Source organism: Biomphalaria glabrata, chromosome 8 (genome assembly GCF_947242115.1).
Source record: "Biomphalaria glabrata chromosome 8, xgBioGlab47.1, whole genome shotgun sequence".
Classification (NCBI taxonomy): domain Eukaryota; kingdom Metazoa; phylum Mollusca; class Gastropoda; family Planorbidae; genus Biomphalaria; species Biomphalaria glabrata.
In genome coordinates, this window is record NC_074718.1 from 9030015 (window position 1) to 9055766 (window position 25752).

The 25752-nt window shown below is 35.1% G+C and overlaps 1 protein-coding gene across 16 annotated transcripts in view; it reads left to right on the forward strand.

Annotated features, from left to right (window-relative positions):
• Positions 1-25752, forward strand: part of LOC106064390 (myelin proteolipid protein-like) — a 73651-nt gene that overhangs the window by 40197 nt on the left and 7702 nt on the right. For all 16 annotated transcript variants that reach the window (XM_056037937.1, XM_056037933.1, XM_056037934.1 and 13 more), the window contains 4 exons: positions 11803-11968; positions 20954-21113; positions 22864-22993; positions 23729-23772. In XM_056037937.1, the coding sequence (XP_055893912.1) occupies positions 11803-11968; positions 20954-21113; positions 22864-22993; positions 23729-23772 (500 nt within the window). The remainder of the gene's footprint in view (positions 1-11802; positions 11969-20953; positions 21114-22863; positions 22994-23728; positions 23773-25752) is intronic.

The window sequence follows — 25752 nt, forward strand, 5'->3', positions numbered from 1 at the left end:
ATTAAATAGACTTCCATGAATATTTTGAGCATCATCATCTTATGTAGTAATGAGCTAGCTTACTGGAAAGACTCCTTGCTATAGTGGAGAGTTTCATGATAAGCCAAATAAGCGATAAAAAATGATCTTTTGATTAAAAAAAATGGTTATTCAACTCGGTCAATTGTCACATTGTGTCTAGATAACTATTACAGTAATGGACTCCCGTCTGGCTCTCAGGGCTCAGTCCAATTATCATGTAGTGCGTTTGTGGTCTGCCTTACATCAGTGGTGCCAAACGTTGTCTTTGTCTGTCTGTATACATCGTTGAGTCCAATGGGGACCAATTGTTATAGCCGTGACGCCTGACCAGTGAGGTGACAACGAGCTATTGGTCTGAACTGCCCACAGGTTGCGGTGTTCAGACTTGCTATAGCGATTGGTCTTGGTCCAATGGGAACTGATGGTCAGCTACTTCAAAATCCACTTCGGGCAGAAGTAAGCATAGGGTCACGGGTCGGATATAGTCCAAGGGCCATGTCTTGGGCATCACTGGCCTGTACAGAATTCTGAATTAAGTCCCGGAATCGTGAATTGTACGCACTATAAACTTTAACATTCTTTATCAGTGACAATTATTACAAGTAAATTGAGATAACTTTGGAAATGGTGGTACAATTTTGTATATTGTGCCCATAGACATAAATAAATATAGACTGGTCGAAGGAAGTAACTTCATGTAACTTGAAAACATGTATATCTATTGTATTCGGATTTCCGAATTATGAAAAATTGCATGATCTTCAGTCTTAGAGATTTAAAAAAAAAAAACACTAGTGAAAATAATGTAATGCTTATATAGGTTATGGCTGAAATAGATATGAATACTTAACTTTTATACTGCTCATAAATGTTGTATAATAAAGTACACAAAATTGCAAGTCACAAATTTTCGTTTCATAAAACTCTTTAATCGGCCAGTCTATATTTATTTATGTCTATGATTGTGCCATATATATATATATAGGCCTATATATATATTTAATAAATTTGTGGTATTATGAGATATTATGTGGCATAATTTGATATATTTAGAAATATTGTGATTTAAAGTAATATATTTTGGTAATTCTTTTACTTATTGTGATATTTTGTGGTCATTTTTTTGGTGATATATTGTGGTAGTTTATCTAACGAGGCTCAAACTTTGTTCAAATTATTTTTTTTTGACTAAATCCCATTCGCTGAACCGCCAAATTTTGAAGGGAATCTAAACTTCTCGGCACGATCTGTAGCAGTATAATACTTCTTGCTTCTCCAGCAGTCTAAAACCTCACATAACATAGAAATGTATATGAAATTAGCACACCACTGATCACCAGACGTTTCTCCTTCCCGCCAATTTACGACATCCCATCTGCACTTTATTGTGCTTGCGACACTCCTTAGACCCGTAAAGACATGGTGGATTTTTTTTTTTCTTGGAAGAATTACTGCCCCTTCCACTCAAAAGGATGAATTTCTGGTCGGTAGATATTTCCATATTGAGGTCAGTGTAAGAAGAGCTAGATTCAACAACGTACACAGTGGAAAGGATAAGAAAAGAGAGAAGGAAAAAAAGTAATCAATAACCCACTTTCTTGTGTGACGTCGAAAAATGTATTGAACGGTCAAGGTTATGTAGGAATGATGGGATAGTGTTTTGTTTATAAATCGCTAGACATCACGTGTACGGTTCCTCTCTCTCTCTCTCTCTTCTTCTCTCTATGTGTGTGTGTAGGTATGGAATTGCGTGTAAAATAAATCTCCCCAACAATTTCGTTTCGTTGTTTTACTACGTATTATTTTTGTGTTTGTTTATTTACCTGAAGTCATTATTTTAACTCTTTTTATCCTGTCAAAGGCATGTTGAGGAAGAGAAGTGCATGGATATATTGCATGCAGTGGCCGACTGGCTTTCGAACTGAGGAGTCTCGAGCTCGAATCCTGGTGATGATTTAACAATAATAATAATAATAATAATGAGTTTTGTTTCTTTTTTAAGAAACTCGACCCTGGCAGTGCCAGAGAATATATACTCGTTCGTTTCCTACACTAATATATTTATAATAATAATAATAATAAAAACTCGACCCTGACAGCGCCAGAGAATGAATACTCGTTCGTTTTTGACATAATAATAATAATAATAATAATAGTAATTTAATTTATACAGCGCTGTTAACAAACATGATGTAGGCTCGAGGTGCTGTGATAACATTACAAACATAAACACGAGAGTTTGAATGACAAACTTAATCTAAAAATGTTTTAAACAGGTAGGTCTTAAACTCTTAAAGTTTTTCTTGAATGTAGTGAAGCATGTCTGTCTGAGATCTATGGGGAGTTAGTTCCAAACCTTTGGTCCGTGTACTGATAAAGCCCGAAGATTAGATTTTGAACTTCTGGATTTTTAGGAGGTCCTTGAATTTATCCAACTTTAGTGCGTTGCATTGGTCATTGTGCTGGCCACATGACGCTCTCGTTAACAATAAGCTTTGCATCATCGCAATGTCTTCAAGGGTTACCTGCCTTATATTATGGAAAGGTGGCTAGATTATAGAATATTGCTATCTTAGATATGTCTATGCCATATGAATGTATAGACATGCTGTGATTACAGAAAATAATTGACTATCTAGTAACAGCTGATAAGTCATGTGGTAAGCGCTTTGTGGATTCGAACCCCCCGTCCCCTGTTGACCCCCGTGACATTTGTCCTAGGACGTAATATTTATCACTGAAAGTAGACAATTTCTGAATTTTTTACAACCAAGCAAGAAATGGTTGGCTTACTGACTCTTGACATTTTCTTACAGATTTATGTTTTTAACATTTGAACTAGAAACAAAATCTGAACTTATGGGTTTAAGATAGTTAACATCGGCTAAGTGGTGTTTAAATGTTAACTCTTCTCGTCCTGGCCAATCCAACCAGTTATGGATTTTGATGTGGCTTTCCCTTGACCGAGTCTTCAAAATGATTTTCTTCTCACTTTTCTTCAGCGGGGGCTTAACGTTAATGACTCGGACTACTTTGGATGATTAGAATCATCGCCACAATCAATAAGCGAGAGTTTGAAATGAGCCCGATGGGGGAGGGGGGTGTCTTTTTAAAAAAATTCCATTCTAGCTCCAGCGTGATGTTTTCTATAGGCGATTTATTGCTGAGGCAATTCGTCTCTTAGCAATATGTATGGTATGAACTAAATGCTCTATTGTCATTGTGTTATATAAGCGATTTGTTATATAGAAACAATGGTATATAGACAATAATTCAGAAGGAAAATATTATGGAGCCGTTATATTCTGCAGACTGTGTTTACTTGAAGAAAATAGGCAATAGGTTTTAAGTTATTACAAAACGTATATCAACTGTTTTCCGTCTGTCTGTCTGTCTGTCTTGTACAAATTTCGTACACGTTATTTCTCCCACTTCCCATTCTCAGATCGAGAATTATTAATTGACCCTTACAAAACAGGAACCAATTTAAAAAAAAAAACAATCAATAAATTTATAGTGGTAATTTACTAATTTTGTTTGATATGGAAAGGGAAATAAATCTTACAGTGTTGAGATATATGGCTGTAAATGTGCAGCTCTTTCCCGTATATAAGCTTTGTTGTTTTTATTTAAAGTATTTTTTTTTTTACTTTCTATTTTCTTTTTTAAAGCTCGGTGCACTTTTTTTTTCAACTGTTGTATTTAGAGTCTGTGATTTTGTTACAGAGTGTTTCTGAGGTCTTCGTTGGGTTGTAGTTCCTGACAGCTAGTCCAACTAGACCTTTTGTAGACGTATGGCAACAGAGAACTCCTAAACAAAACTCCAGAAAACTTCTTCTTAAAGAAAAATTACTTGAACCTTTATTGGCAAAATACATGTCCTTGTATACAGCGTTCAGTTTGAGTGTAGATGCATGTAGAAACACCATGAAATAACAAGATATTTGAAAGGTTTAGACAAAACACCTTAACTCACATCAAAACTCCAATCAACACACGCCCTTCTGTCACTCGTCTCTGACTTTCAACTCAGTCATCATCCCTACATCTCTATTTATAAACTAGTCTGTCTCAATGTAACTTGAAAGTTTCATCAGAATACATCAACCAATACAAAACACACACGCGCACCGTAACAAGAAGCCAGACTTTTGACGCATTGCACATACACGAAGTGGCTCGGACAAAGGTCACTCCTTTGATTTGATTTCACTGTCAACTAAACAATGTCAAGGACAAAAAAATTGTTTCTTTATGGTTTCACTTTTTATAATAAGAAAAAACAATTTACTTTTCTTTTTTTTTTTCATCTTCTTAGTCTCCTTTGTTTGCTCTTGTGTAGATCATGTGAAGCATGTTTGGATATGAGACGAATCAAACCTTTAGAATGCAACTCGAGTTCATGCCCTGCAGGTGATCGTCTGACCTTTAACCTTTTTAGAATCTACTAAAGGGGTCACGAGTTTATAGCTGGGAACTTCTTCGTACAGTTTATCATAAGTTGCCTTGTCAAAAAGGACCAAATTCTTGAGTTTATCGCGGACTTTTCCTTTGGACCACTTCTTCTTTTAAGCTTTACCACCTGAGTCTTCCTTTTAAGATTTGCCTGCAGTGGTTTTAGCAGCCTTCGCTGCTTTGGCCCCCGCCTTCTTTTTATCCATAATGCCTGCCTCATTGGATAAAAAAAAGCTACAAATGGAAGAACTTATAAAGTTTGATTTTGCTTTGCAAAATAGTGCAAAAAATATAATATACCTTTAAAAAAAAACCCAGCCTATCAGCACATCCTTGTGTTCACCGAAGACACCAAAAAGCTAGCAATTTATAGGACCTTTCACCGTACGTGACAATCTCTTATTGATGATACTAGGTCTAGAAATTAAATAAACCCAAACTTGTGCATTCTTGCCCTTGCCTTTTATTCGAATGATGAAATCATTCAGTACATCGTCTTTGAGTGTTTGGTTAGTGAAGTATTCCAGAATGTTACGTGGCTACGAAAACACATTGTTTTGCGTTCTTTAAATTCCTCCACATCTGACGCAAATGTAGTCATTGTCTGCTAAAAGAGAAAAAGGGGGGGGGGGGTGAGGAATGGGTTGAGAGAGAAATGGATTGTCGTCTGATTCTTTTCAGCAGTAGCTTGCTTGTCAACAGTATGCGCCACAAGTTTGGTTAAAGTTCTTCAGTTGTCACTTCCGCTATTTATTGGCATCAATCAGCTCGTGTTCTCCTATTTACCGGAAAGACCCGAGCTGACGTCACTGAATTCGGCATTCATCGTTATCAACTACAAAAGTAATAAAGAATCTAATTTTGGAATCTTCATTAAATTTTTTGTTATAACCAAACTGACGCTCTTGGGCAGCGGTTCTCAACCTTTTATGCTCGGCGACCCCTTTTTACAATCCTCCACTCTGACGCGACCCCCCCACCCACACACACACACATAGAACAATAGAAGAATAGACAAAAACAATCCATATTTTCGAAGGTCTTAGCCTCTTAGGCGACCCCTGGCAAATCGTCAATCGACCCCCAAAGGGGTCGCGACTGACAGGTTGAGAACCCCTGCTCTTGGGAGATTCTCGTGCGTGATTTCCTAAGTTTCATCTTCTAAGCAGTAGTATGCTAAAGGGGCCCTTCGGCCTGTATAGCCTGAGAATCACCAGACATGAGTCAATATTTCTAATCATAATACGGCGCTTAGATTATAATATTTATTGTCAACAAAATTCTGGCGCTCAGGGTTTTGATGTTTGCTCTGCGCGGTCAGGAAATAAAGTTGTGTTTGTTTCAGAAAGTCCCCAATGGATGCTTAGTTTTTCGTGAATTGATTCTCAATCTTCTCCTTTCTTTTGGACGATTTATTGCCTGGTTATTGTCCATTCGTGTCTTAGTGAGCATGCGTTGGGTTCATGTCTGTGTTTATGAGAGAGATATTTCAACAGAAAGTGATGAAACCTTCTTGGGGGGAGGGGGGGGGGAAGGGGTAAGAGTTCACGGCAAACAGACACGTAGCTTTCATTGTTTTGTTTTCTCAATGTTCTCATATAAGAAATATCTTTTTTTTTTCTTCCCGATATCTAGATAAGAAGTTTTATTTCTTCTCAATCCCCAGATTATAAGTTTCACTTCCTCTAAATCCCCAGATAATAAGTTTTCACTTCCTCTCAATCCCCAGATAATAAGTTTTCACTTCCTCTCAATCCCCAGATAATAAGTTTCACTTCCTTTCAATCCCCAGATAAGAAGTTTCACTTCCTCTCAATCCCCAGATAAGGATTTTAAAGATCTTATCAATTCCCATATAAGAAGTTTTATTTCTTCTCAATCCCCAGATAGCACATTTCGTTTCATCCCAATCCCAGTTTTTGGATTTTCTTTTCTTCCCTTACGATGGTTTCATGAAATGAAAGTTGAAAGATGGGGCGAAGAAATGGAATTAAAAGCATGCAGACAAATGTTTCCTTCCCCGGGTCCAAATAATGTGCCAAGGTATATGATTTTGTCCATTATTTCTTGCTCGCAATGTTACAGTTCAAATGTCTCTAAAGTTGCAGTTGAGCTTGTATCATACTGTATTTATAGCTACACAAACATTCACTTGCATATCTATTGGCCTCTCCACGCTGAAAAACGTCCGTGTCACTGGATTTAATCAGATGTCGTTGGGGTGGAAACTAAATTGTTTCGACCTAACTTTTTCACACTTTTTTTTTGCACGGAACTTTTTTTATTGTTGGATTTTGATTTTTTTTTTTTTAGTTTGGGTGAGTGGGTTTGGGAAAAAAATATCGAGGGAGCCTTGCGAGAAGTTGGACCGGGAGATTTCATTGTGTAAATTTAGCCCTGTAGGTAATAGGGAGATTTCATTGTGTAAATTCAGCCCTGTAGGTAATAGGGAGGTTTCATTGTGTAAATTCAGCCCTGTAGGTAATAGGGAGATTTCATTGTGTAAATTTAGCCCTGTAGGTAACAGGGAGATTTCATTGTGTAAACTCAGCCCTGTAGGTAATACTTGCAAACCCAGAAACGTATTTGCGAGGTGTCATTTTAAGTAAAGTGGACGCTTTGAAGATATCTGCGTAGGCCCGTGACGGCTCTAACGTATCATTTACACAAATCACAATTGCGTACACGTGACTATATATCTCGTGCCACTGTTAGGCTAGTCTGTTATTTGATAGTCCTTTTTTATTTTCGCCCCTCTCCTTGTAATTTGAGCATGAATAGCACCCCAGCAAGCAGCGCGAACCACATTACAAGATAAAAAGAAAATATTGATTAATCTCTAAACTAGGAAACGATGCAAGAACGGCAACAATGTCATAGAAACTGGGGGACGCAATAAAATAGCCTCACAGCAAAATTGTTCAGGCAGCCCTGGCTGATGATTTATGGGATGCTGCAGAAGTGTGGAGCGAGCGCCCTGGCTCGTGGTCAGACATGAATTGAATATGCACCTTTTTTTTTTTCAATAAACAGTAAATGTATTCGGTTCGTTGCGGCTACATTACATATTTACTATCAAACTTTGCAGAATAAATAAAAGATGGTGGATGGTGGAGTATAGTCTATACCAGTGGTTCTCAAACTGTGGTACGCAGACAACCAGGGGTCCTCGAGACAACCGTAGGGTGTCTGCAGAAAGTTGAACATTGTATACAATTAAAATAACTTCTTCGCTAAGAGGCATTTTATCCGATCTTATAATTTTAATAATAATCATCTCGCCCATCACAAGCGTTGTATATGTCTATTACGTACTAATCTATGTCGACCTAGACCAAAGATTTGAAGATATGCTTCACTTGGCTATTCTCGACTGGGTTTAGAACATTTTCTTGCATGGATAAACTCAAATCCCAATCACACAAGAATTTTTTCTAATACTGAAGCAGCTTACTGAAATAAAAAAAAACAACAACGAAGAAATTAAACCAATGCTCGAACAAGGATACCACAAATAATTCATTCATTCATAATTACATAAACAAATTTCAATTTTATATCCTGCACAATAACAGATGATACCGTTGACTACTTTCCCTTCTTCTTATTCGGTAGAGCGTAGATTCAGTGCTGATATGAACCTGATCATTAATAAAAGAAACCGACTAGAAATGTGTGATCGTGGAGATTTGAGGTTGCTGCTTACAAACATTTAGCCGGACAGATTTTCGGTTGCTACTTACAAACATTAAGCCGGACAGATTTGCGGTTGCCGGACAGATATACTTTCATAAAATTTTATTAACATCATCTAAGTCTCGAATTTTTAATTTTTTGTCTAAACAAAAAAGTCTAATCCCAATAAACACTCCAACCCATTGTTGGTTATGTTAAACATGTTGTACTTACACACATTGCATTTGTGTAGCTTTTTTTTTTTTTTACTTAGGAGTACATGGGCTAACTTTGACTACATAAAGGGATCACTGGGTCAAAAAAAGTTTGAGAACCTCTGAACTATACGGTTAGGTGTTGTTCACCGCATTCATCCGACCCGTAGTCTGTTTACCGTTGGGGCACCCTTAACATGATCTGTCGAAAGCTTTCTCCATTTTTTTCCCTCTGTTTTTGTCTTGAATAGAATCTCATTCAATGTCTGGCCCGTCCATTCTTGAATGTTATTTTCTTAACTCTTTCTGTGTCTGCCTCGTCTTGAATTGTTCCATTTCAAAGTGTATATATCATATGGTATATTTATATTAAGACCATAGCTTTAACTCTTTCTCTCCGTAATTATTTACCACATTCTGGTGGAATCAACGCTGGTATCGTCAGTTAGGAGAGAAGGAGTTTAAAAAAACTCAAATACATCCTAATAAAATACTTAGAAAGACAAACACACAAAAATAGATAAAGAAAATAATAAAAACTTTTTTTTTAAAAATTCCTCCTTTATACATCTTAAAAGAAAAAATTAAATTTGGCTAGAGAACAAGACTTGAGTCTAAATGTCCAAATATCATATTCAGATGCTCGTAAATAAAAAAATGCTGCTTTATAAAAAAAACCGCATTGTTGGCCGAAAAAATAAATCAACAAGTCATTGATTTCTTTGGTGTGCGCATATAGAAGAAAAAAATAGGGGGGGGGGGGGGTATTGTTGTCTTGCATCAAGCTGTGCATTCATTGTTTTGTTTAGGCCAGTGATAGAAACCACTTCATTATCGTCACTTCCGCTGGCGAGTTCTGTCGATAGGATTAGTAGCAGACTTGCACTCTCGTCCAGTAGCGAATGGGTTACATTGACATTAATCAAATGTCGCTAAAATAAATATCTTCAGAACAATAATTGCTTAAAAAAAAACAACTTTGGATAGTTTTTCCTAATTTATTTGTTTCGAATTCGAATCTCGCAATTGGAAATCCGAATTCAGGACTACAAATTTTATGAAAGTATTAGTCTTACAGAATTCATCCAATGTTGGCTTAAATGTTACATGTAAAAAAAAAATATTTTTTAATACTTAAAAGAATAAAAAAAAAAACTACTATTAGGTGTAATAGTATCAATTAGTTTGGATCTGCCGTGGAATTAAAGTTTTAATAGATCTTGACTAACAATAATATGTGCGATAAGAAATATTTAACCAATTGTTTTTTTAGTTAGCGCAATTTCATGTTTTTAACTTTGTCAATACGCCATGATCCTATCACTTGCCTGTTCCAGTTGGAAAATAAAGTTAAAGGAGAGATAGAAGGGGCTAGGCCTATACCAGTCAATGGTACCCTGATCGTTTTTTTTAGTCAATGTACTTAAAAAAAACAACATTGTACGATTTGCGAATTCGCACTCGAGTGATCAAACCTCCCCAAGCCAATTGTTTATGAAGATAGAAGGTTTAATAGTTAACTATTGTTTAGTTTCAAACTTTAAGCTACGGCCTCTTTCTCTGCTCAAAAGAATAAAGGGGACAAACTTATCTTATGACATCACATTTGTTTAGTACAATTTCTTTCCCTTGTTCGATAATTCGATACCAAACAAAGTAATTAACTATCAATAGTAAATTTGCTTATTGTTTTTTTTAATTGAATAGAGTATTGTCTGGTAAAAGAAATAATTGTGCAAAATTTCAAATTGATCCGAGATTGGGCGTGGGAGAAATAACTACAAACTTTTTACCTGACAGACAGACGGAGTGAGTTGATATGAGCTTTGTGAAAAGGGCAGCTAATACATCAAGTTAACAAGATGGTGCCACAAACAAATCTATTCGGCAGACGTGAAGAGCTATGAGAAAGTTAATCGCAGTTTACGGCTTCACGGTGTTTTATTGTACTAGAATCTGGATCATATTTTTAAAAAAATTTTTTTTTGCGAATTTATTATTTATTTATTTAATGAAATTTGTTGCTGCTGTCCGGTTAAATTGAGTGAATTGGTCTAACAACTTAAACTGAATTACAAACTCACATGTACTATCATACTTAGGCCTACACATCGGCTGTACTGACATTCATACACACACACTTTTACATTCACACACACACACACACACAAATCAGATTCAGCTTCAGACACGTGTACTTTCTCAACCAACACACTCTAAACATGAACACACATTGCATATTTACCGTAACACATTCATACACACACACACACACACATCAAACTTCAAATGTCAAAACTTTCTTTTGTTTCCTGGCCATGACCAGAAATAGCTTCCACCCCCCCCCCCCTCCTCCCTTCCCCCCTTTTTTTCAATCCCTCCAATTTTGAGTTTGTTTCTGTATCGCCTGTTTTATCAGCTGGAGAAATTGATTTTCTCTGTAACGTAGGAACTGTTGCAAGTGAACAATTTTTGAAGGCCGTTTACGTGAGTTCAGAGTGAGAGAGAGAGAGAAAGAGAGAGAGAGAGAGAGAGAAAGAGAGAGAGGGGAGGGGAGAAAGAATAATGAGCGCTAAACTGGCATGAAGAACAGAAATTGGTTCCAAAACGAACTTTCTCGCTCGTGGCCTGCTAGACATATAGGTATCTCGCTGGGGGCCCCCCTAAGCACATGACATCTCGCTGGAAGCCCCCCTAAGCACATAGACATCTCGAAGGAGGCCCCTTGGGCAAATTGACATCGCTGTTCTTTAACCCTTTCAGTTTCAGGTCGTAGTTGTTTTGGGGAGGCTTGACCATTTAGTTGTTTAGAATGCGTGCTGGAACTGTGCCAAACGGAGTCTAAGCCAAATTTAATTTTAAGATAAATAAATATAACCAAAAAAAAAAATTATAACAGTTTAACTCAAGTTTTCCTGGTGTGGCGAATTAGCTAGAGATTTCTTTTCTTAATGAGCTATATAAAAACATCAACTATCAAGTAGTTGGAGACGGTTTTTAAAAATATCTTTTGTAGGCCTATTGATGCAAAGTTACAGAAAGCTAATCTAACCAAACCTTATAGACGTATGTATTAACTCGACAAACAAATGTAAATAAAATTTCAAAATATTCTTTTATGAACAAAAATAAACACGTTTCTTTTTAACAGATATCTATAAAATACTAATTAAATCACTCAATATTCAAGGAATTGTAATTATGCCTCAACTCAGTCGCATCCACTCGTTTGTCCAATGTGAAATGTTTGGCGTGTTTCGGATGATCCTACATAGTTTAAGACGGGCAGGGTATGAACCAGGGCCATCGAGATGACCGAACGACAGTCCAGCGCATATACCGCAGGACCAGGCGCCTTTCCGTATTTTACAAGAGTCTGTCCTATTTATTTAAAATGAGTCGTATCATAGACAATCATTTTGTTTTAAATCCTCAGGCAGTGGAGACAACTGCTGCAGTTCATTTCTGAAGTGTCTGGGCTTGGTACCTTGCCCGTCTCTATTATCATGGATTATACTGTTGTGCGGCATCGGTTGTCTGACCGGAAGTCTTCTCATAGGAACATGGCGCACTAGAGAGCTTCTCAAAGGGGATGAAGACCTGTGAGTATCGTTTATTTTTAGATCTATAGAGTCTATATATCTAGATCATAGACATAAATAAATATAGACTGCAAGTAGGAAGTTATTTTTATTTGGGAGAAGTCAAATATGTTTTATGTACTCTATCTATGTGAAAAAAAATGGCGGCAATTGAGCTATAAATTCTAGGACTAACATTTCAGCCAATATATAATTATGATCTTTAGTTTTGAAAAGTACAAAACTGCCATATTCCCAATATTTTGCCTTTGTTTCATAATCATAGACATAGGCAAATATATATAGGTTTGTGATGTGGATCTATGTTTGTTGACATGGCTTCTTTATTAATGTATGGCGGTCGTCTTATCGATTCAAATTGTTAGAATTAGTTTTTAGTCAAAAAAGTCAAAGAAAATGAGCAGAACGTGCTCTAATGTTCGTAGTACGATAGGCCAAGGATAAATTCTAAAGGTTGAAAAAAAAATTGAATATTATACACATTAACTTTCAGTAAGTCAGAATAATTCAGTATCACTGTGACTGTGACTAATTTAATATTCAAATATTGATAGATCTAAATCTAATAAATATGACTAATATTTGTAATAACTAGGTCTAATACTTTTCATACTTTTTACTACTAACTATTAAACTAGTCAATCTCTCATCTCAGGGGCGTAACTAGGGATTTGGGGGCTCGGGGGGATTGACATCTTTGGGGGCCCCTTGCATTTTGACATTCGACATATGACATGAGATAATGTACGCAAAAATATATAAGCCCCAAATCAAATTGGTTCAGTATATCATTAAACTTAACAAAAAGTAATCATCAAGACTCTTTTAATGAATAACACCGTTGTTTTATTACTTAAATAATGCACAAATGACAAATCTAAATTGATATCGCTTCACGTCGTGCATTCTGTGCAGCAAAGACATCTATAACATCAACTACATCGATACTTTCTAGTATTTGTGACTTCACTGACATTAAAACCATGATAAGCCTTTCTTGCGTCATTGTGCTCCTGAAATAGTTTTTGAGGAACTTGAGCTTTAAGAATGATCTCTCACATGAGTCTCACATGACGTAATGGAAGTGGCCTGAGTTAGCGGTATTCGGAGGAGGTTGCAAAGTCTGAGCACACGTAATTCCCATATGAAGCCTGTTTCCTCAATATGTCTATTGGTGATTGTATTACTGGTTTGTTGATGAAAAGTGCTCGTGCATCAATGACATCATTGAAAAAGCGATTTGACATTTATTTCATCATACAAACAGGAAAAATAGCACAGTTTGTCACAAGCGTGTCTTCATCTAACAGGTGTCTTGGTTCAAGAAGAAACCCAAAGGTGTCCATTTTCTTTCCAGCCTTTGGAATCTGCCCTTCATCTCCATATGAAATCTGTCCAGCACTTCTGTCGCAACACGTTTGAATTGCAGTTGTATTGACAGTCCTACATTAGAATTCAATTTCCCATCAAGTCTTTTCTTTCATATGGTTGTTTTGATTACAGGGAATCCATAGTATTCACTACCTTCTTTTGCTTTTTCGATGGATTGGGTTTTTGTCAGTTTCTCATCATTTTGCAGAAAGCATGAAAGGGTACTAATTTCTTTAGCAGATTCCCGTATATGCAGTCCAGACTTCTGTAGTTTCTTCCGAACTATATTAATTGGGCGCAGGAGCTTTGACCAGAATTCCAGATAGGCAAAAAATTCTTAATTTTCCACTGCATGAAGAAGATTCTGTGCTAATATTATATTATTACGTCATTGTTGGTTGTTTATGTTTTGTGCGAAAGCAAAAGGATTCAGAGTATACAAAAGTGGGAAAGATCCATATCTCGTTATGCTCGAGTATAGAAATACTCCGATAAGTGGACTGCCGTATTCACCATCACAACTGCTGACGAGTAGAAGACTCAGGGAATCATTCCAACTGATCACAAACTATTGAAACTATTGGTAGCTGAAAATTACTCAACGAACGACAGATGAAAAGCTAAGTGAAATACGATGCAAAAGCAAGACTACCTAAAGATTATTCTGTCGCAGAGTTAGTCTAGGTCAAACATGGCAGAAAGCAGTTATAAAAAAAAATTCAGCACCCAGATCTTACATCATAAAGACAAACAATGGAAAAACATACAGAAGAAATCAACGCTTTTTAAATAAGAGTTTCGATGAAGACATCTCTGGGTACTATGATACCGATGAAGACAATGAACTGCAAACTGTTGCAACAAACGAAACAGACAGTTATAGATCAACGTCTAGAGAACTTGTTCAGTCAAGACAACCAGAAGTGGACGAATTGTTAAAGTTCCTAGTAGACAGTGCCTGTCGCAGTGGGCGCCGCGCTTTCATAGGCCCCGCGCTAATTCCAAGTGTACATTATTAAATTAAACAATTGTAACGTATATAAAATAACAGGGTTTTCGCGACCTCCTGATTTTTCAGGGCCTCCAGGAAATCTCATGAAAAGGCAAAATATACGATAAAGTCCTGAACTTTTTTTGAATTTATTCAAATCTCCTGAAGAATAGACGAAATTGACATTTTGGGGTGCCAATAAATAAAAAGTGGCATAGCGAGCTTTCGTTTGATAAAAATTTATTGCAAAGACGAAAGTAGGCCTATTTTCTAATTCAAAAAAAAATAATTTTGACATTATGCTTATCCCCATCCAGACTAGGCCCCGCGCGATCCGTTTCGCATAGGGCCCCGCAAATGCTAGGGCCGGCCCTGCAAGTAGATATCACTATTAAGAACTTTAAAAGGAAGGGTGTGATAATAACTTTAATAGGAAGGATGCATTAATATTATATGATATTACGTCAATATTTTTTGTTTATGTTTTGTGCGAAAGCAAAAGGAGTAGATCATTAGATGTAAATAAAAAGAGAGAGTTTCCATTGGATTGAGGAAAGATGAATAAAGGGGTAATAACTCGAGTGTGAAGTTTAATTCTGAAATTATAGACGCCAAACCCGAATAATGGACAATTTTAGCATTGTTAAGAATAACTTTTAGTTATACTCGATTCTGGAAATTTTGCTTCAAGGTTAATAAGTGTAGCCATAAAATACTCGCCATTTAGATCTATTATTAGTAAAGGTAACAAGATACCTGGAATTCGCTGTATATCATGCAGTTTTATTCGTGGCAACAAAGTTTAGAATGGCCAACGGTTCTTATTTTCAAAAATTGATCTCTGCGGCAAAAATATTTTTAAAATATCTAGGTTTAGTCTTTGTGATAAATTTAATCCATAAATGTTGATAAAAAGACACCCGTTGACACTATTTGTCAATCAAATATATTAATTTATGTATTTACAAATAAATTTCGGACACCCATTTGGGGGCCCCCCCTAGGTGGGGGCCCGGGGGGATTTTAAAATTCTCCCCCCCCCCTTATCCCCCCCTTAGTTACGCCACTGTCTCATCTATGCATGCAGACTATAGACTAGATCTAGTATAAGTATAGATTATAGATCTAGTGACAATCTAGTCCTAGACTATTTATATACTAACTATAGACTAGACTATACAGTTTACAATTATAGTATAGAGTATAGTAGTATATAGTACTAGTAGTAAGTAGTATTTTTTTAACTTTAGTATTTATATAGACAAGATCTAAATCTATTATTTGAAACTATTTATAATTATTTTAATTATGTAAATTTAATAGATTTGGTAGGCAGGATTAGAGATATAATAATACAGAAGGGGTTTTATCAATTATATAGGTTATGGCTGAAAAAAACAAACTATAAATACTTTTATATTTACACTGCTCATAACTGCTGTATAACTCATACAAACTTATCCTTTCCCAAATGTTTCCCATAATAATTTTTACTTTATCGTCCAGTCTATATATTTATGTCTATGATCTAGATCTAATCCATAGACGTATATAGATTCTGTTATATCTAGACTGGAAACCGGAAACTAATTCTTATCGATTCACAGACCTAAAAATATAGATTTTTATGTACATAACTCTATTTTCAAGCTCTAATGGAAGTCGCCCCAATCAATCTTTTCTGTCTTAGAAAAGTAATGATCTTTAGTTTTCAAAGTTTAGAAATAATGCAAAATCATTTCTCGGATTTTCTTTAGAATGGGCTATTAATCACATAACTATATATTCACGCTAATCCTATACTCTTAAGCGAGCAATTCTTGTATGTATGTATGTATGTATGTATATATATTTATATATATATAAATTTTATTTCGAAAACGGCTCTAACGATTTTCTTTAAAAGTTCACGGTATGTGCATAATAGTGAGAAAAAAATTCTCAACTCATTGGCCACATCGGGAAAACTCGAGGTCGACCGTTATATCGGTTTGAAAATGCCTCATTATCGAAAAATTAATTTTGGCTAGAATGTTTTATGAATGAAAATTTTCCCTGACGTGAACGGGAAAAACGCTGCCTACGTCACTAGGCTTACCGCAGTACACTAAAATATTTCTTTGCAAACAAGAACGAGTTCTCAAGGATCAATAGACCTAATTAAACATTTGCACACCATCTTACTGTAGATTGATTTATTATAGAACTATGAAAGAGAAGTAATGAAATTAAATGTGCCAATGTACGATTAGTTATTGTATTTTGAAGGCTTTATAAATTGATAACACTTGAATTGCCTAGAGCGGTGTAGATACCTTGTACTTTGTTGTTTATTTTGCTGGTGACCTTCAGCTGTTCTATTTCAGCTAAAGCAAGTTGGCGCCTAAACTGGTCTTTTAAGCGTTTCGGTATTACGTCGTCCACTTTTTTAGCTCACCAAAAAAAGACTGCCTTTGGCATGCGTTCGTCTGAGATTCGTCTTCCATACAGGATACCGCTCTGTCCAGCGTAACTGACGGACTTAAAGAATTACCTCTATTCAAAGCCCCGGATACACATTTGAGACCAAAGAAAATCTGCTGCCGAGAACAGAGGCAGACGCGAAAAGAAAATCTTAATCGACCACTGTTTGACAATGGTTATGCTTGCCCTGGATGTGGCAAAATTTGTAGGTCACAGCAGGGGCTGCGTAGCCACGGGAAATACTGCAATCCTCATTAATCTTAGGAATCGAAGACAAGCCTTATTATTATTTTTTTTGCTGTTGAATTATTACCATAAGTTCGTGCTCTGTGTCTACTGTCCCGTACCAAAACAAAGGAAATGGTCATAACACAGCTTCTCTACGCCTTACGTGCTCACACTGAACATGATATCTAGCCAGCGGCCAACGAGTTTGCGTACGCTGCAGCCTCTTTTTATTTAACTATACACCTCGGTAAAAAGCTTGGGGTTAGGGCTTGGAGATGGAAGGCCCAGTTGAGATCTGAATGGAGGGATGTGTATAAGCAGGCCATATCCCTCCACGGGCTGTAGCACCACTGGGATGGATGGATGGTATGAACTTCTTATAGTCCAACCGTCAGGCTGGGCAGGGCACGTATCCCGTATGGGTAACGAGCATATTGTTTGGCGTAACAGAGGTGTCCCATGGAAACGTTTCTTTAGAAAACTAATGCAATGATTTAAGTCTATTAAGAAAAAATGAGCCATTTTACTTTGTCACAAAGTGCCTGTTTTACCCTATAACGTAGAGATTTGCGTCACTTGATGTTTCGTACTAAAGCCATAATGAATATACTAATTCCATAATTAAATGTTTGAACGTAACCATCTAAGAAGTTACACTGCAAAGACTTTCTTCTAAGCCAGTAATAGTAGACCTACAATAGTTTTACACAAAAAATGGATTGTAAAACTATAAGACGGATGTGAGCTGTGGTTTGTCTAGACTATAGAAGGACTTAAGAGACTTTATATTTAATCGCCATGTATAATTACATTTAGAACTAACAGAACACTAAATGTAACTCTTCAGATTAGTAGTATTTATATGATCGTTCATTTTCGTAATTACAAAAATATTCCCAAAATGACTTTGGAAATTATTTAACCGAGCTAGGATCGGTCATCCAGGTACTATATAAAACAAAGCCATTTCCTGTTAGTTTCCATTGGGAAAAATGTTTCAAAAATCCTAGAGTCTAGATCGAAATAATTCATGTCTGTTGATTTTAATCGCGGCTGATGTAGCCCACATTTAAATGGTATTAGCTTACGAGACTAGAAACGCTAAATCAGGTTTCTCTTATATTTTATTTAAGAATATGCAGAAAAAAAATGCAGATTGCAAACAAATGGTATTAGATTCTAGTTTACGAGACTAGAAACGCTAAATCAGGTTTCTCTTATATTTTAAGAATATGCAGAAAAAAATGCAGATTACAAATATGTAATTTAATTTCCTCGGAGATAAATAGTTTTTAAAAAATATATTTTTAAGTTTTATTTCTTATTACCATATATTGTCATTGGAAATACGCCATTTTGGTTTTAAGGCTTAATACTAGACTATCTCCCTTGAAATACTTGCCAACGTTTTCCTGTTGCTGTTTTGTCTTTCTTTCTAGCAGCTATTAGATCTAGATCTAGATCTAATAATTTTAAAATTCATTTAAAATGATAGCATAAAAGAACAAAAAACTCTCTTTAAAAAATTTTATTGAAAAAAATAAGAAACAACAAGTTCATCAATTTATTATTAACATTTTATTTAGACCTTCATTTCAGTAAATAGACTTAAAAAGTCATAAGTTGACAGCTTAAGAACAAAAAAACTCTCTTTAAAAAAAGTTTAATATAGGTAAGATAGATAAATATGCTTAAAAACAACATCTTGAACATGGTGGTCAGTAAATGTCTCTGGGCATCTAAACTATTAACACAACGTTGCTTCTTTTAATTACTTTACAAAACAACGCCTTGTTTCAACTTTAAAAAAAAAATTCTCCATTTTTTGTAGTGTTAAAAAATCTCCATGTCCAGTCTAGATATACTATAGTATTATATGTCTATGATCTAATCACTTAAACTTGACTTATAACTATTTAACTTATTAGCATTTGCCTCTCTTGCATACATTTCTATGGCCAATGGTTAACAAGTAGGGTGTCATGTGGCCAGCCCAATGACCAACCGCCTTTACTTTCCCCAACTAAAGTCAAGCACGCATAAGAGTTTGGTGGACTCACTGTCACTCAGCATTAGAGTTGGGTGGACTCGCAAAAATTCAAAATCCTAGTCTTCACTGAGATTTGAACTTCTTAAGCCAATCGCTTAACCACTCAGGCACCATGCCCTACTTTTCGCTGTATCTGGAGTACATAATACGGAAGTATTGATAAATGAAACAATGGAAATAATGGAAGCAAAATGAAAAAACTCATTAAAAGGAGAAGATAGCGTATTACATAATGATAATGAAACTAAAAGAAACATTCTAAATAAATACTTTACAGTGTTATGCAGTGGCCACATAATACCCTGTTTAATTGTTAGACAAAGAAAGGAAAAAAAAAAAAAAAAAAAGACATGTTGATTATTTGCTTCATGGGCTAGAAGGTCTAAAAGGTAAACTTAACCAAAAAAAAAGTCTAAATTATTTTGAATGTCATTCATACTCTAAAATTATAAAACTTGACCAGTACATAATTTTTTACAAAGCTTATATCAACTCACTTTTTGTTTCTGTCTGGTAAAACGTTTGCACACATTTGTTCTCCCACAACCTTTCTCGGTTCAAGTTGAAACTTTGCCCAATCGGTGAATCAATAAAAAAAATTTTACAATTAGTCTATTAATTACTGGTCATTAATTATTTTGTTTGATACCAACTAGGGAACTTAATCCTTCAATATTCACATATATGTCTTGTTCTGTCCCCTTAAATAATTTTACCCATTCTCTGATCAAGTTGAAACTTAAAACAATTATTAACTGTAAGTAACAAAAATGAATCAATGAAAAAATAACAAGACAATTAGGTAACTAATTATTGGTAATTGATTATTTTGCTTGATATAGAGTGATATAGTTGTAAGTGTGGAGTTCTTTCTCTTAGTTAAGCTTTGTTTTAAAAAAAAAAGGATTTTTTAATATATTTTGCTTGTTTTCTTTTCAATTTTTATGCTGCTTTGATTAGCTAAGTGAATAGCCGTGTATTGGATTTACAAGAGAAATAAAGTTGCCTGTTTGTGTTTATCTTCAAATCCTACCATTTATTAACTCGCACTTTCGCCAGAGTTAAAAAAATTAAATAATTCATTTTGACCACTTTTTATTATCCTATCAAGATGAAATTTCGTGCATTAAGTTGTGTTGCATGACAACACATTTTATTACAATTTTAGAAAGATCAATTAATTAATTATTGAATTAATTTTAATCTAATTAATCATAAAAGCCCTGTGTTCTAACTATGAGACTCAGGAAAAATAACAGTTACATTGTATGTTTGTATGTTTCTTATTACACTAAGTATCAGTTATATCCATTGCAGATGGTAAGACATAATATGTTTCTTTTATTTAGTTCACTATATTTGAACATCAAGTAGGAATTATTCATTTTTTTAATATTACTTATTTTCTAATTTAATCTAAAATACAATCTATGAAAATGGCAAATCAGTCTGCATTTTAAGTCTTGACATTTCACCTTTTTTAATTGTACCACAAAATATCCAGAAATATGAGAAATATGAAATGTTTAAGACTTAGGAATGTCCTCCTCAGAGAAATATATATCGCATACTTACAGTGATGACACTGAGCTTTGAGCAGCATTAGACCTATAAGTTAATTGCAGAACTACTAAATATCCTGTACTTTACATAAATTTAAAAGCAATTACTTTATATTTAATATAGTCACCATCCTAACTCAAGCCATGTATGTTAATTAAGACAATACATTTATAGAGACCTATTTAATATTTGTTTACTTAGGTATTTCAATTTTCAAATTCATTACCTCTTTTTATTGTTATTTTAATCCCAAAAATGATTATCAGATATTTCTTGTCTTTCCTTTTTTTTTACACTCTGGTTACTTCCCTTTCCACAGACTCTGGTTCATGGAATACACCATCATTGGAGTCACCATCGGAATGTTTGTCATTGGTACATTACTCTTGACCACTGGTCATTTGTCCACAGAGCCCACCAGTCGTAGAATTTTCAACTCCCTCACCAAGAATAGATGTGCTCAAGGTTTAAATATTTGTGTGAGTATACAGCAATTTCATTCTTAGAATATTTGGAGGCAGTTAGAAATCACAGGCAGTTATAAAAAGACCTTCATTTATAAAATGACCCTCAGTTGTAAAATGACCTGTAGTTATAACATGACCTGCAGTTATAAAAAGACCTGCAGTTATAAAATGACCTGCAGTTCTAAAAAAGACCTGCAGTTATAAAATGACCTGCAGCTATATTATAAAATGACCTGCACGTATATAATAAAAGGACCTGCTGTTATAAAATGATCTATTTCATTTCTTCCATCTCCTACCCTAATATCTTTTTTTTCTGGTGTTTTTTTTTTTTTTTTACTTTCAATTTTCACTAAGAATTTAAAGGAAATAAAACACAAAGTATCTACTGATTTTTAGAGAAATATATTTAGTTTGTTATGAAACTATTGTTTTAATACTAAAATATACCCATGCTTACCCTATTATGTTTCGTATTGTATTGACTTTATAAGCATAAATTTTAAAACATTAGCAGTCCAAAAAAAAAAAAAAACTACAACAAAAAGGAAGAAAAAAAGGTCTACTCCATCTTAACCCATGCAGTATGTATGTTTGGTTCCAAAGTCACTTCATTCACAAATGTTATAAGGGTGTAAATTTAAGAGAGGCAACTCAACAAAGACGCAAGGTTAGATGATGGAGGCTTATGTATAATGAAGAATAATGTGTAGATGATCACAAGAAACACAAAACAGCCTTGGCTTCTGCCAAACATGGAGTCCAGCTGTATAAGTATGTCGCACACAAGTGCCTAGTCTCTTTTGCCTATCCACTTGTCACCCTGTAGAGCACCAACAGCACACACCTCTCTGTGTTGTTCTCAGTGACAGTCTTTCCCTTTTGTTTCCTGTGACAGTGTTCCCTTTTGTTTCCAGAATTCCAGATTCTAATTATTTTCTTATTCCTTTTTTTCTTATTCCTTAGGAAGAAGTAAGCTTCTCTCTATATCTTAACAGTCCATTTATTGTGCTAAATAGTGCTCTGGTGTGAATCAGGAGGCAGAGTTATAACAATAGATTCATTCTTGTAGATATTTATGTGCAGCTGCTGGGTCGTTAAAAGAATTTAAATGAGTGATCACTTTTGCTAGATAGTATAAATACAAAATCATAGATTCGTTTAGTACAATCATAGGTCTAAAGCTTGTAGAACATGAATAAAGTTAGTGGCTTAACATTGAGTTTAAAGAGTCTCTACATTGATTGGCTGTGTTACGAGTCAGTGAAAGCAAGAAAACAGAAGACATTGCTTTTAAGTAATAGTGTAAGTAGGAGGCATGGTGGCTGAGCTGTAAAGAGCTTGGCTTCCGTACTGGGGTCCTGGGTTCAAATCCTGGTGATGACTGGGATTTTTAATTTCTGGATCTTCAGGCGCCTCTGAGTCCACCCATCTCTAATGGGTACCTGACATTAGTTAGGGAAAAGTAAAGGCGAATGGTCATTTTGCCGGCCACATGACACCCTCATTAACCGTAGGCCACAGAAACAGATGACCTTTACATCATCTGCCCTGTAGACCACAAGGTCTTAAAGGGTAACTTTTTTTTTTTGGTCTAAAGACTCATGATTAGATTTTTTAATCATTTTTTTACATTTTAAAAAATATTTGTCTACATTTCTCACTTATCCTATTTCACTTAGAGCTGTAAAACAAAGTCTAATACAATCTGGCTCTGTTGATTGTAAAATGTTATGTATTATGTGCATTCTCTCCTCTGCAGGCACTGGTTGTGGCCTACATCCTAACCATCATTTGGATCCTGGTCTCTGTAGTCCTGGCCACTCCTCTTGTTCTCCTCATAAACATAATCTGCATTGTGAATCCTGAATCCATTGATCCTAGCTTGTACGGTCAGTCATTATTATTAAAATGAAGAGTACACATTACAATAAACTGTAAGATGAGGCCACAAATTGAGACTGCGGCATTACTTTAGAGAGGAAGTAATACTGGTGGAGGGGTCTATGACTTAATGACTTCCTTCAGTTGCTTAGCGACTTTAAATTATGTTATACCAATGCCAAACACAGGTTTTGCTTTTTATTTTATGTAGAGGATTTTGTGGGTTGTTTTGTGGTTAACTTTTTTACCATATTTTTTATTGTTTATATATACAAAAAGTAAAAATCAAATTTTTTTTTTACCTATTGGAAATGATCATTAGACGAGGCTTATATAGAATAAGAGTAAACTGAAGATAATTGGAGAAAAATGGTAAATAACTCATTTTGTTTAACTTCTAGAGTCTTTCCCCTTTTATATTACTGATGGTAAAATGTAAGAGATGGGTCTTAAAAGGTTTAAGCTTTAGCACATTCCATAGACAAAGGAATAGACAATAACAAATTACAAGGGCAAAAAGTAATCAAAGTTTAAAAAACTTACAAGAGGAAAATATATAGTGAGAGGAGAGAGAAAAAAAGGTAAAATTTATAAAAACTTGGATTCTTTAAAAAAAAAAAAAAAGTGGCACATCAAGGTATCAACTTTCAAGCTTTTTCTTAGGATTAGCTCAGAACTTGATTAAAACAAAACATCAACAATATTAACTGACTTGGTTTTCTGATGTTTTTATTATTCTGCAGGTTTCAAAAGTGGGCAGATAACTCGGACTCAATTTCATGAAGATGTAAGTCATAGAGTTGTTGTTCTTGTTGTTTAAAACAAAGAATATCCTGTATTAGCAAGATCTAAATCGTCTTTAAGAGTTTATTTATGCAAGGATATTTTGACATGGTTCAAAATGAGAGAAGAAGATTAAATATTCTGATTGTAGAACTCTTTTTGTCTACACTTTGGAGTCATGAAGATTTGTTTTGTGCCCTGAGTCTACTCAACTCTTATGGGTACCTGACTTTAGTTGGGGAAAGTAAAGGTGGTTGGTTGGTCGTTGTGCTGGCCACATGACACCCTGCTCGTTAATCATTGGCTAAAAAAAAACAAGACCTTAACATCATCTGCCCTATAGATCGCAAGGTATGAAAAGAGAACTTTACTTTAAATTTACTAAAGTCTTCTGTGCAAAGTAACTTGAAAAAAAAAGCAAATAATTAATTACAGAATATTTTGTGGGGATTTATTAAGATAAGATAGATAAGATAAGATAATTTTTAGTGATCCAATCAGATTGTCTACAATTGACAACCTCTGCGTAACTACTGTACAATAACAATATAGATGCACATATGAACAACATTCACACACGAAAACACATACACACTCATAATCAGCGCTTTATAAATTAGACTTCTATGTACTTCTCGATGACGACAGATGATCTTGTAACACTCTGACTGAAAGTGGGATGAAGGAGTTTTTAAATCTTTCTGTTTTAGTCCTGATGGAAAGGAGACGACCACTTCGTTCAGATCTTATGTAACAGTGGTTTAATGTATGCAGGTTATCTTTAAGAATCGTGAGTGTTTTGGAAAGGCATCTTTCATGAAAAAGCTCTTCAAGAGATGGTAGCTGTGTTCGAGTGATATACGATGCTTTTTTAATTAGTCTATTTAGTCTAAGTCTTTGTGCAAGTGAAGTATTACCATACCAGCAGGTGATGGCAAAGTTAATTTGACTGCTGATGGTTGCTATATAAAAAAGTTAAATTATTGTTTTGTCTATGTTAAATTTTCTTAGCTTTCTAAGATAGAAGAGACGTTGATGAATTTTTGTGTAAAGGTTTTGACAGTGTTCACTCCATTTCAGTTTGTTGTTGATGGTTGTACCAAGGTATTTATATTCTTGCACTTGTTCTACAGTTTGGTTGTTTATCTGAATTTCTGCAAGATGGCCTTTATGTTTCCTAAAATCTATTATCATTTCTTTAGTTTTCTGAACATTTAAAATTAGAAAGTTAGCTATACACCATTGGTAAAAAGTGTTAATTGTTGAATGGTACAGATTTTCGTCACCTGCAATAAGGCCAATGATTGCTGTGTAGGCTCTGAATGTTATTTGTGTATATGGTATGCTATACTGGCGACAGGACGCACCCCTGCTGCGCTCCAGTGCTAAGCTCTCTTTTGCCTGACACATGCCTGTTCACTTTTACATATTGTGGGCGTTTGATAAGAAAGTTTAGAATCCAAGCTTGTATGCTTTTGCTAACATTCATTTCAGATAATTTTTGTATCATGCGATGTGGATGGATGGTGTTAAATGCGGATGAAAAATCTATGAATAATACTCTGGCGTAGTGTCTCTGGGTATCAAGATGATGTTATAGATGATTCAGCATGAATAGTATTCCATCTTCTGTACTTCTTGATGTTTTGTAAGCGAGCTGGTGTGGGTCAAGACATTTTTCGACTTCCTTCAGTAGATGTTTTAAAATCATTTTCTCCAAGCACTTCATTGGAATAGATGTAAGTGCTACGTGACGTAAGTCATTGTTGGAAGCAATGATCTTCTTTTTGGATACTGGAATTATTTCAGATGTCTTCCAAATGGAAGGTATTTTGTGCATTTGCCAGGACTTGTTGAATATAGCACAAAATGATATGTCAGTTGTTCCGCACAAAGCTTTACAAGTTTTCCCACTTAATTTGTAGGGTCCTGTGGCCTTGGCAATGTTTACTTGTTTAAATATTTTAGTCACTTCTTGTTTATT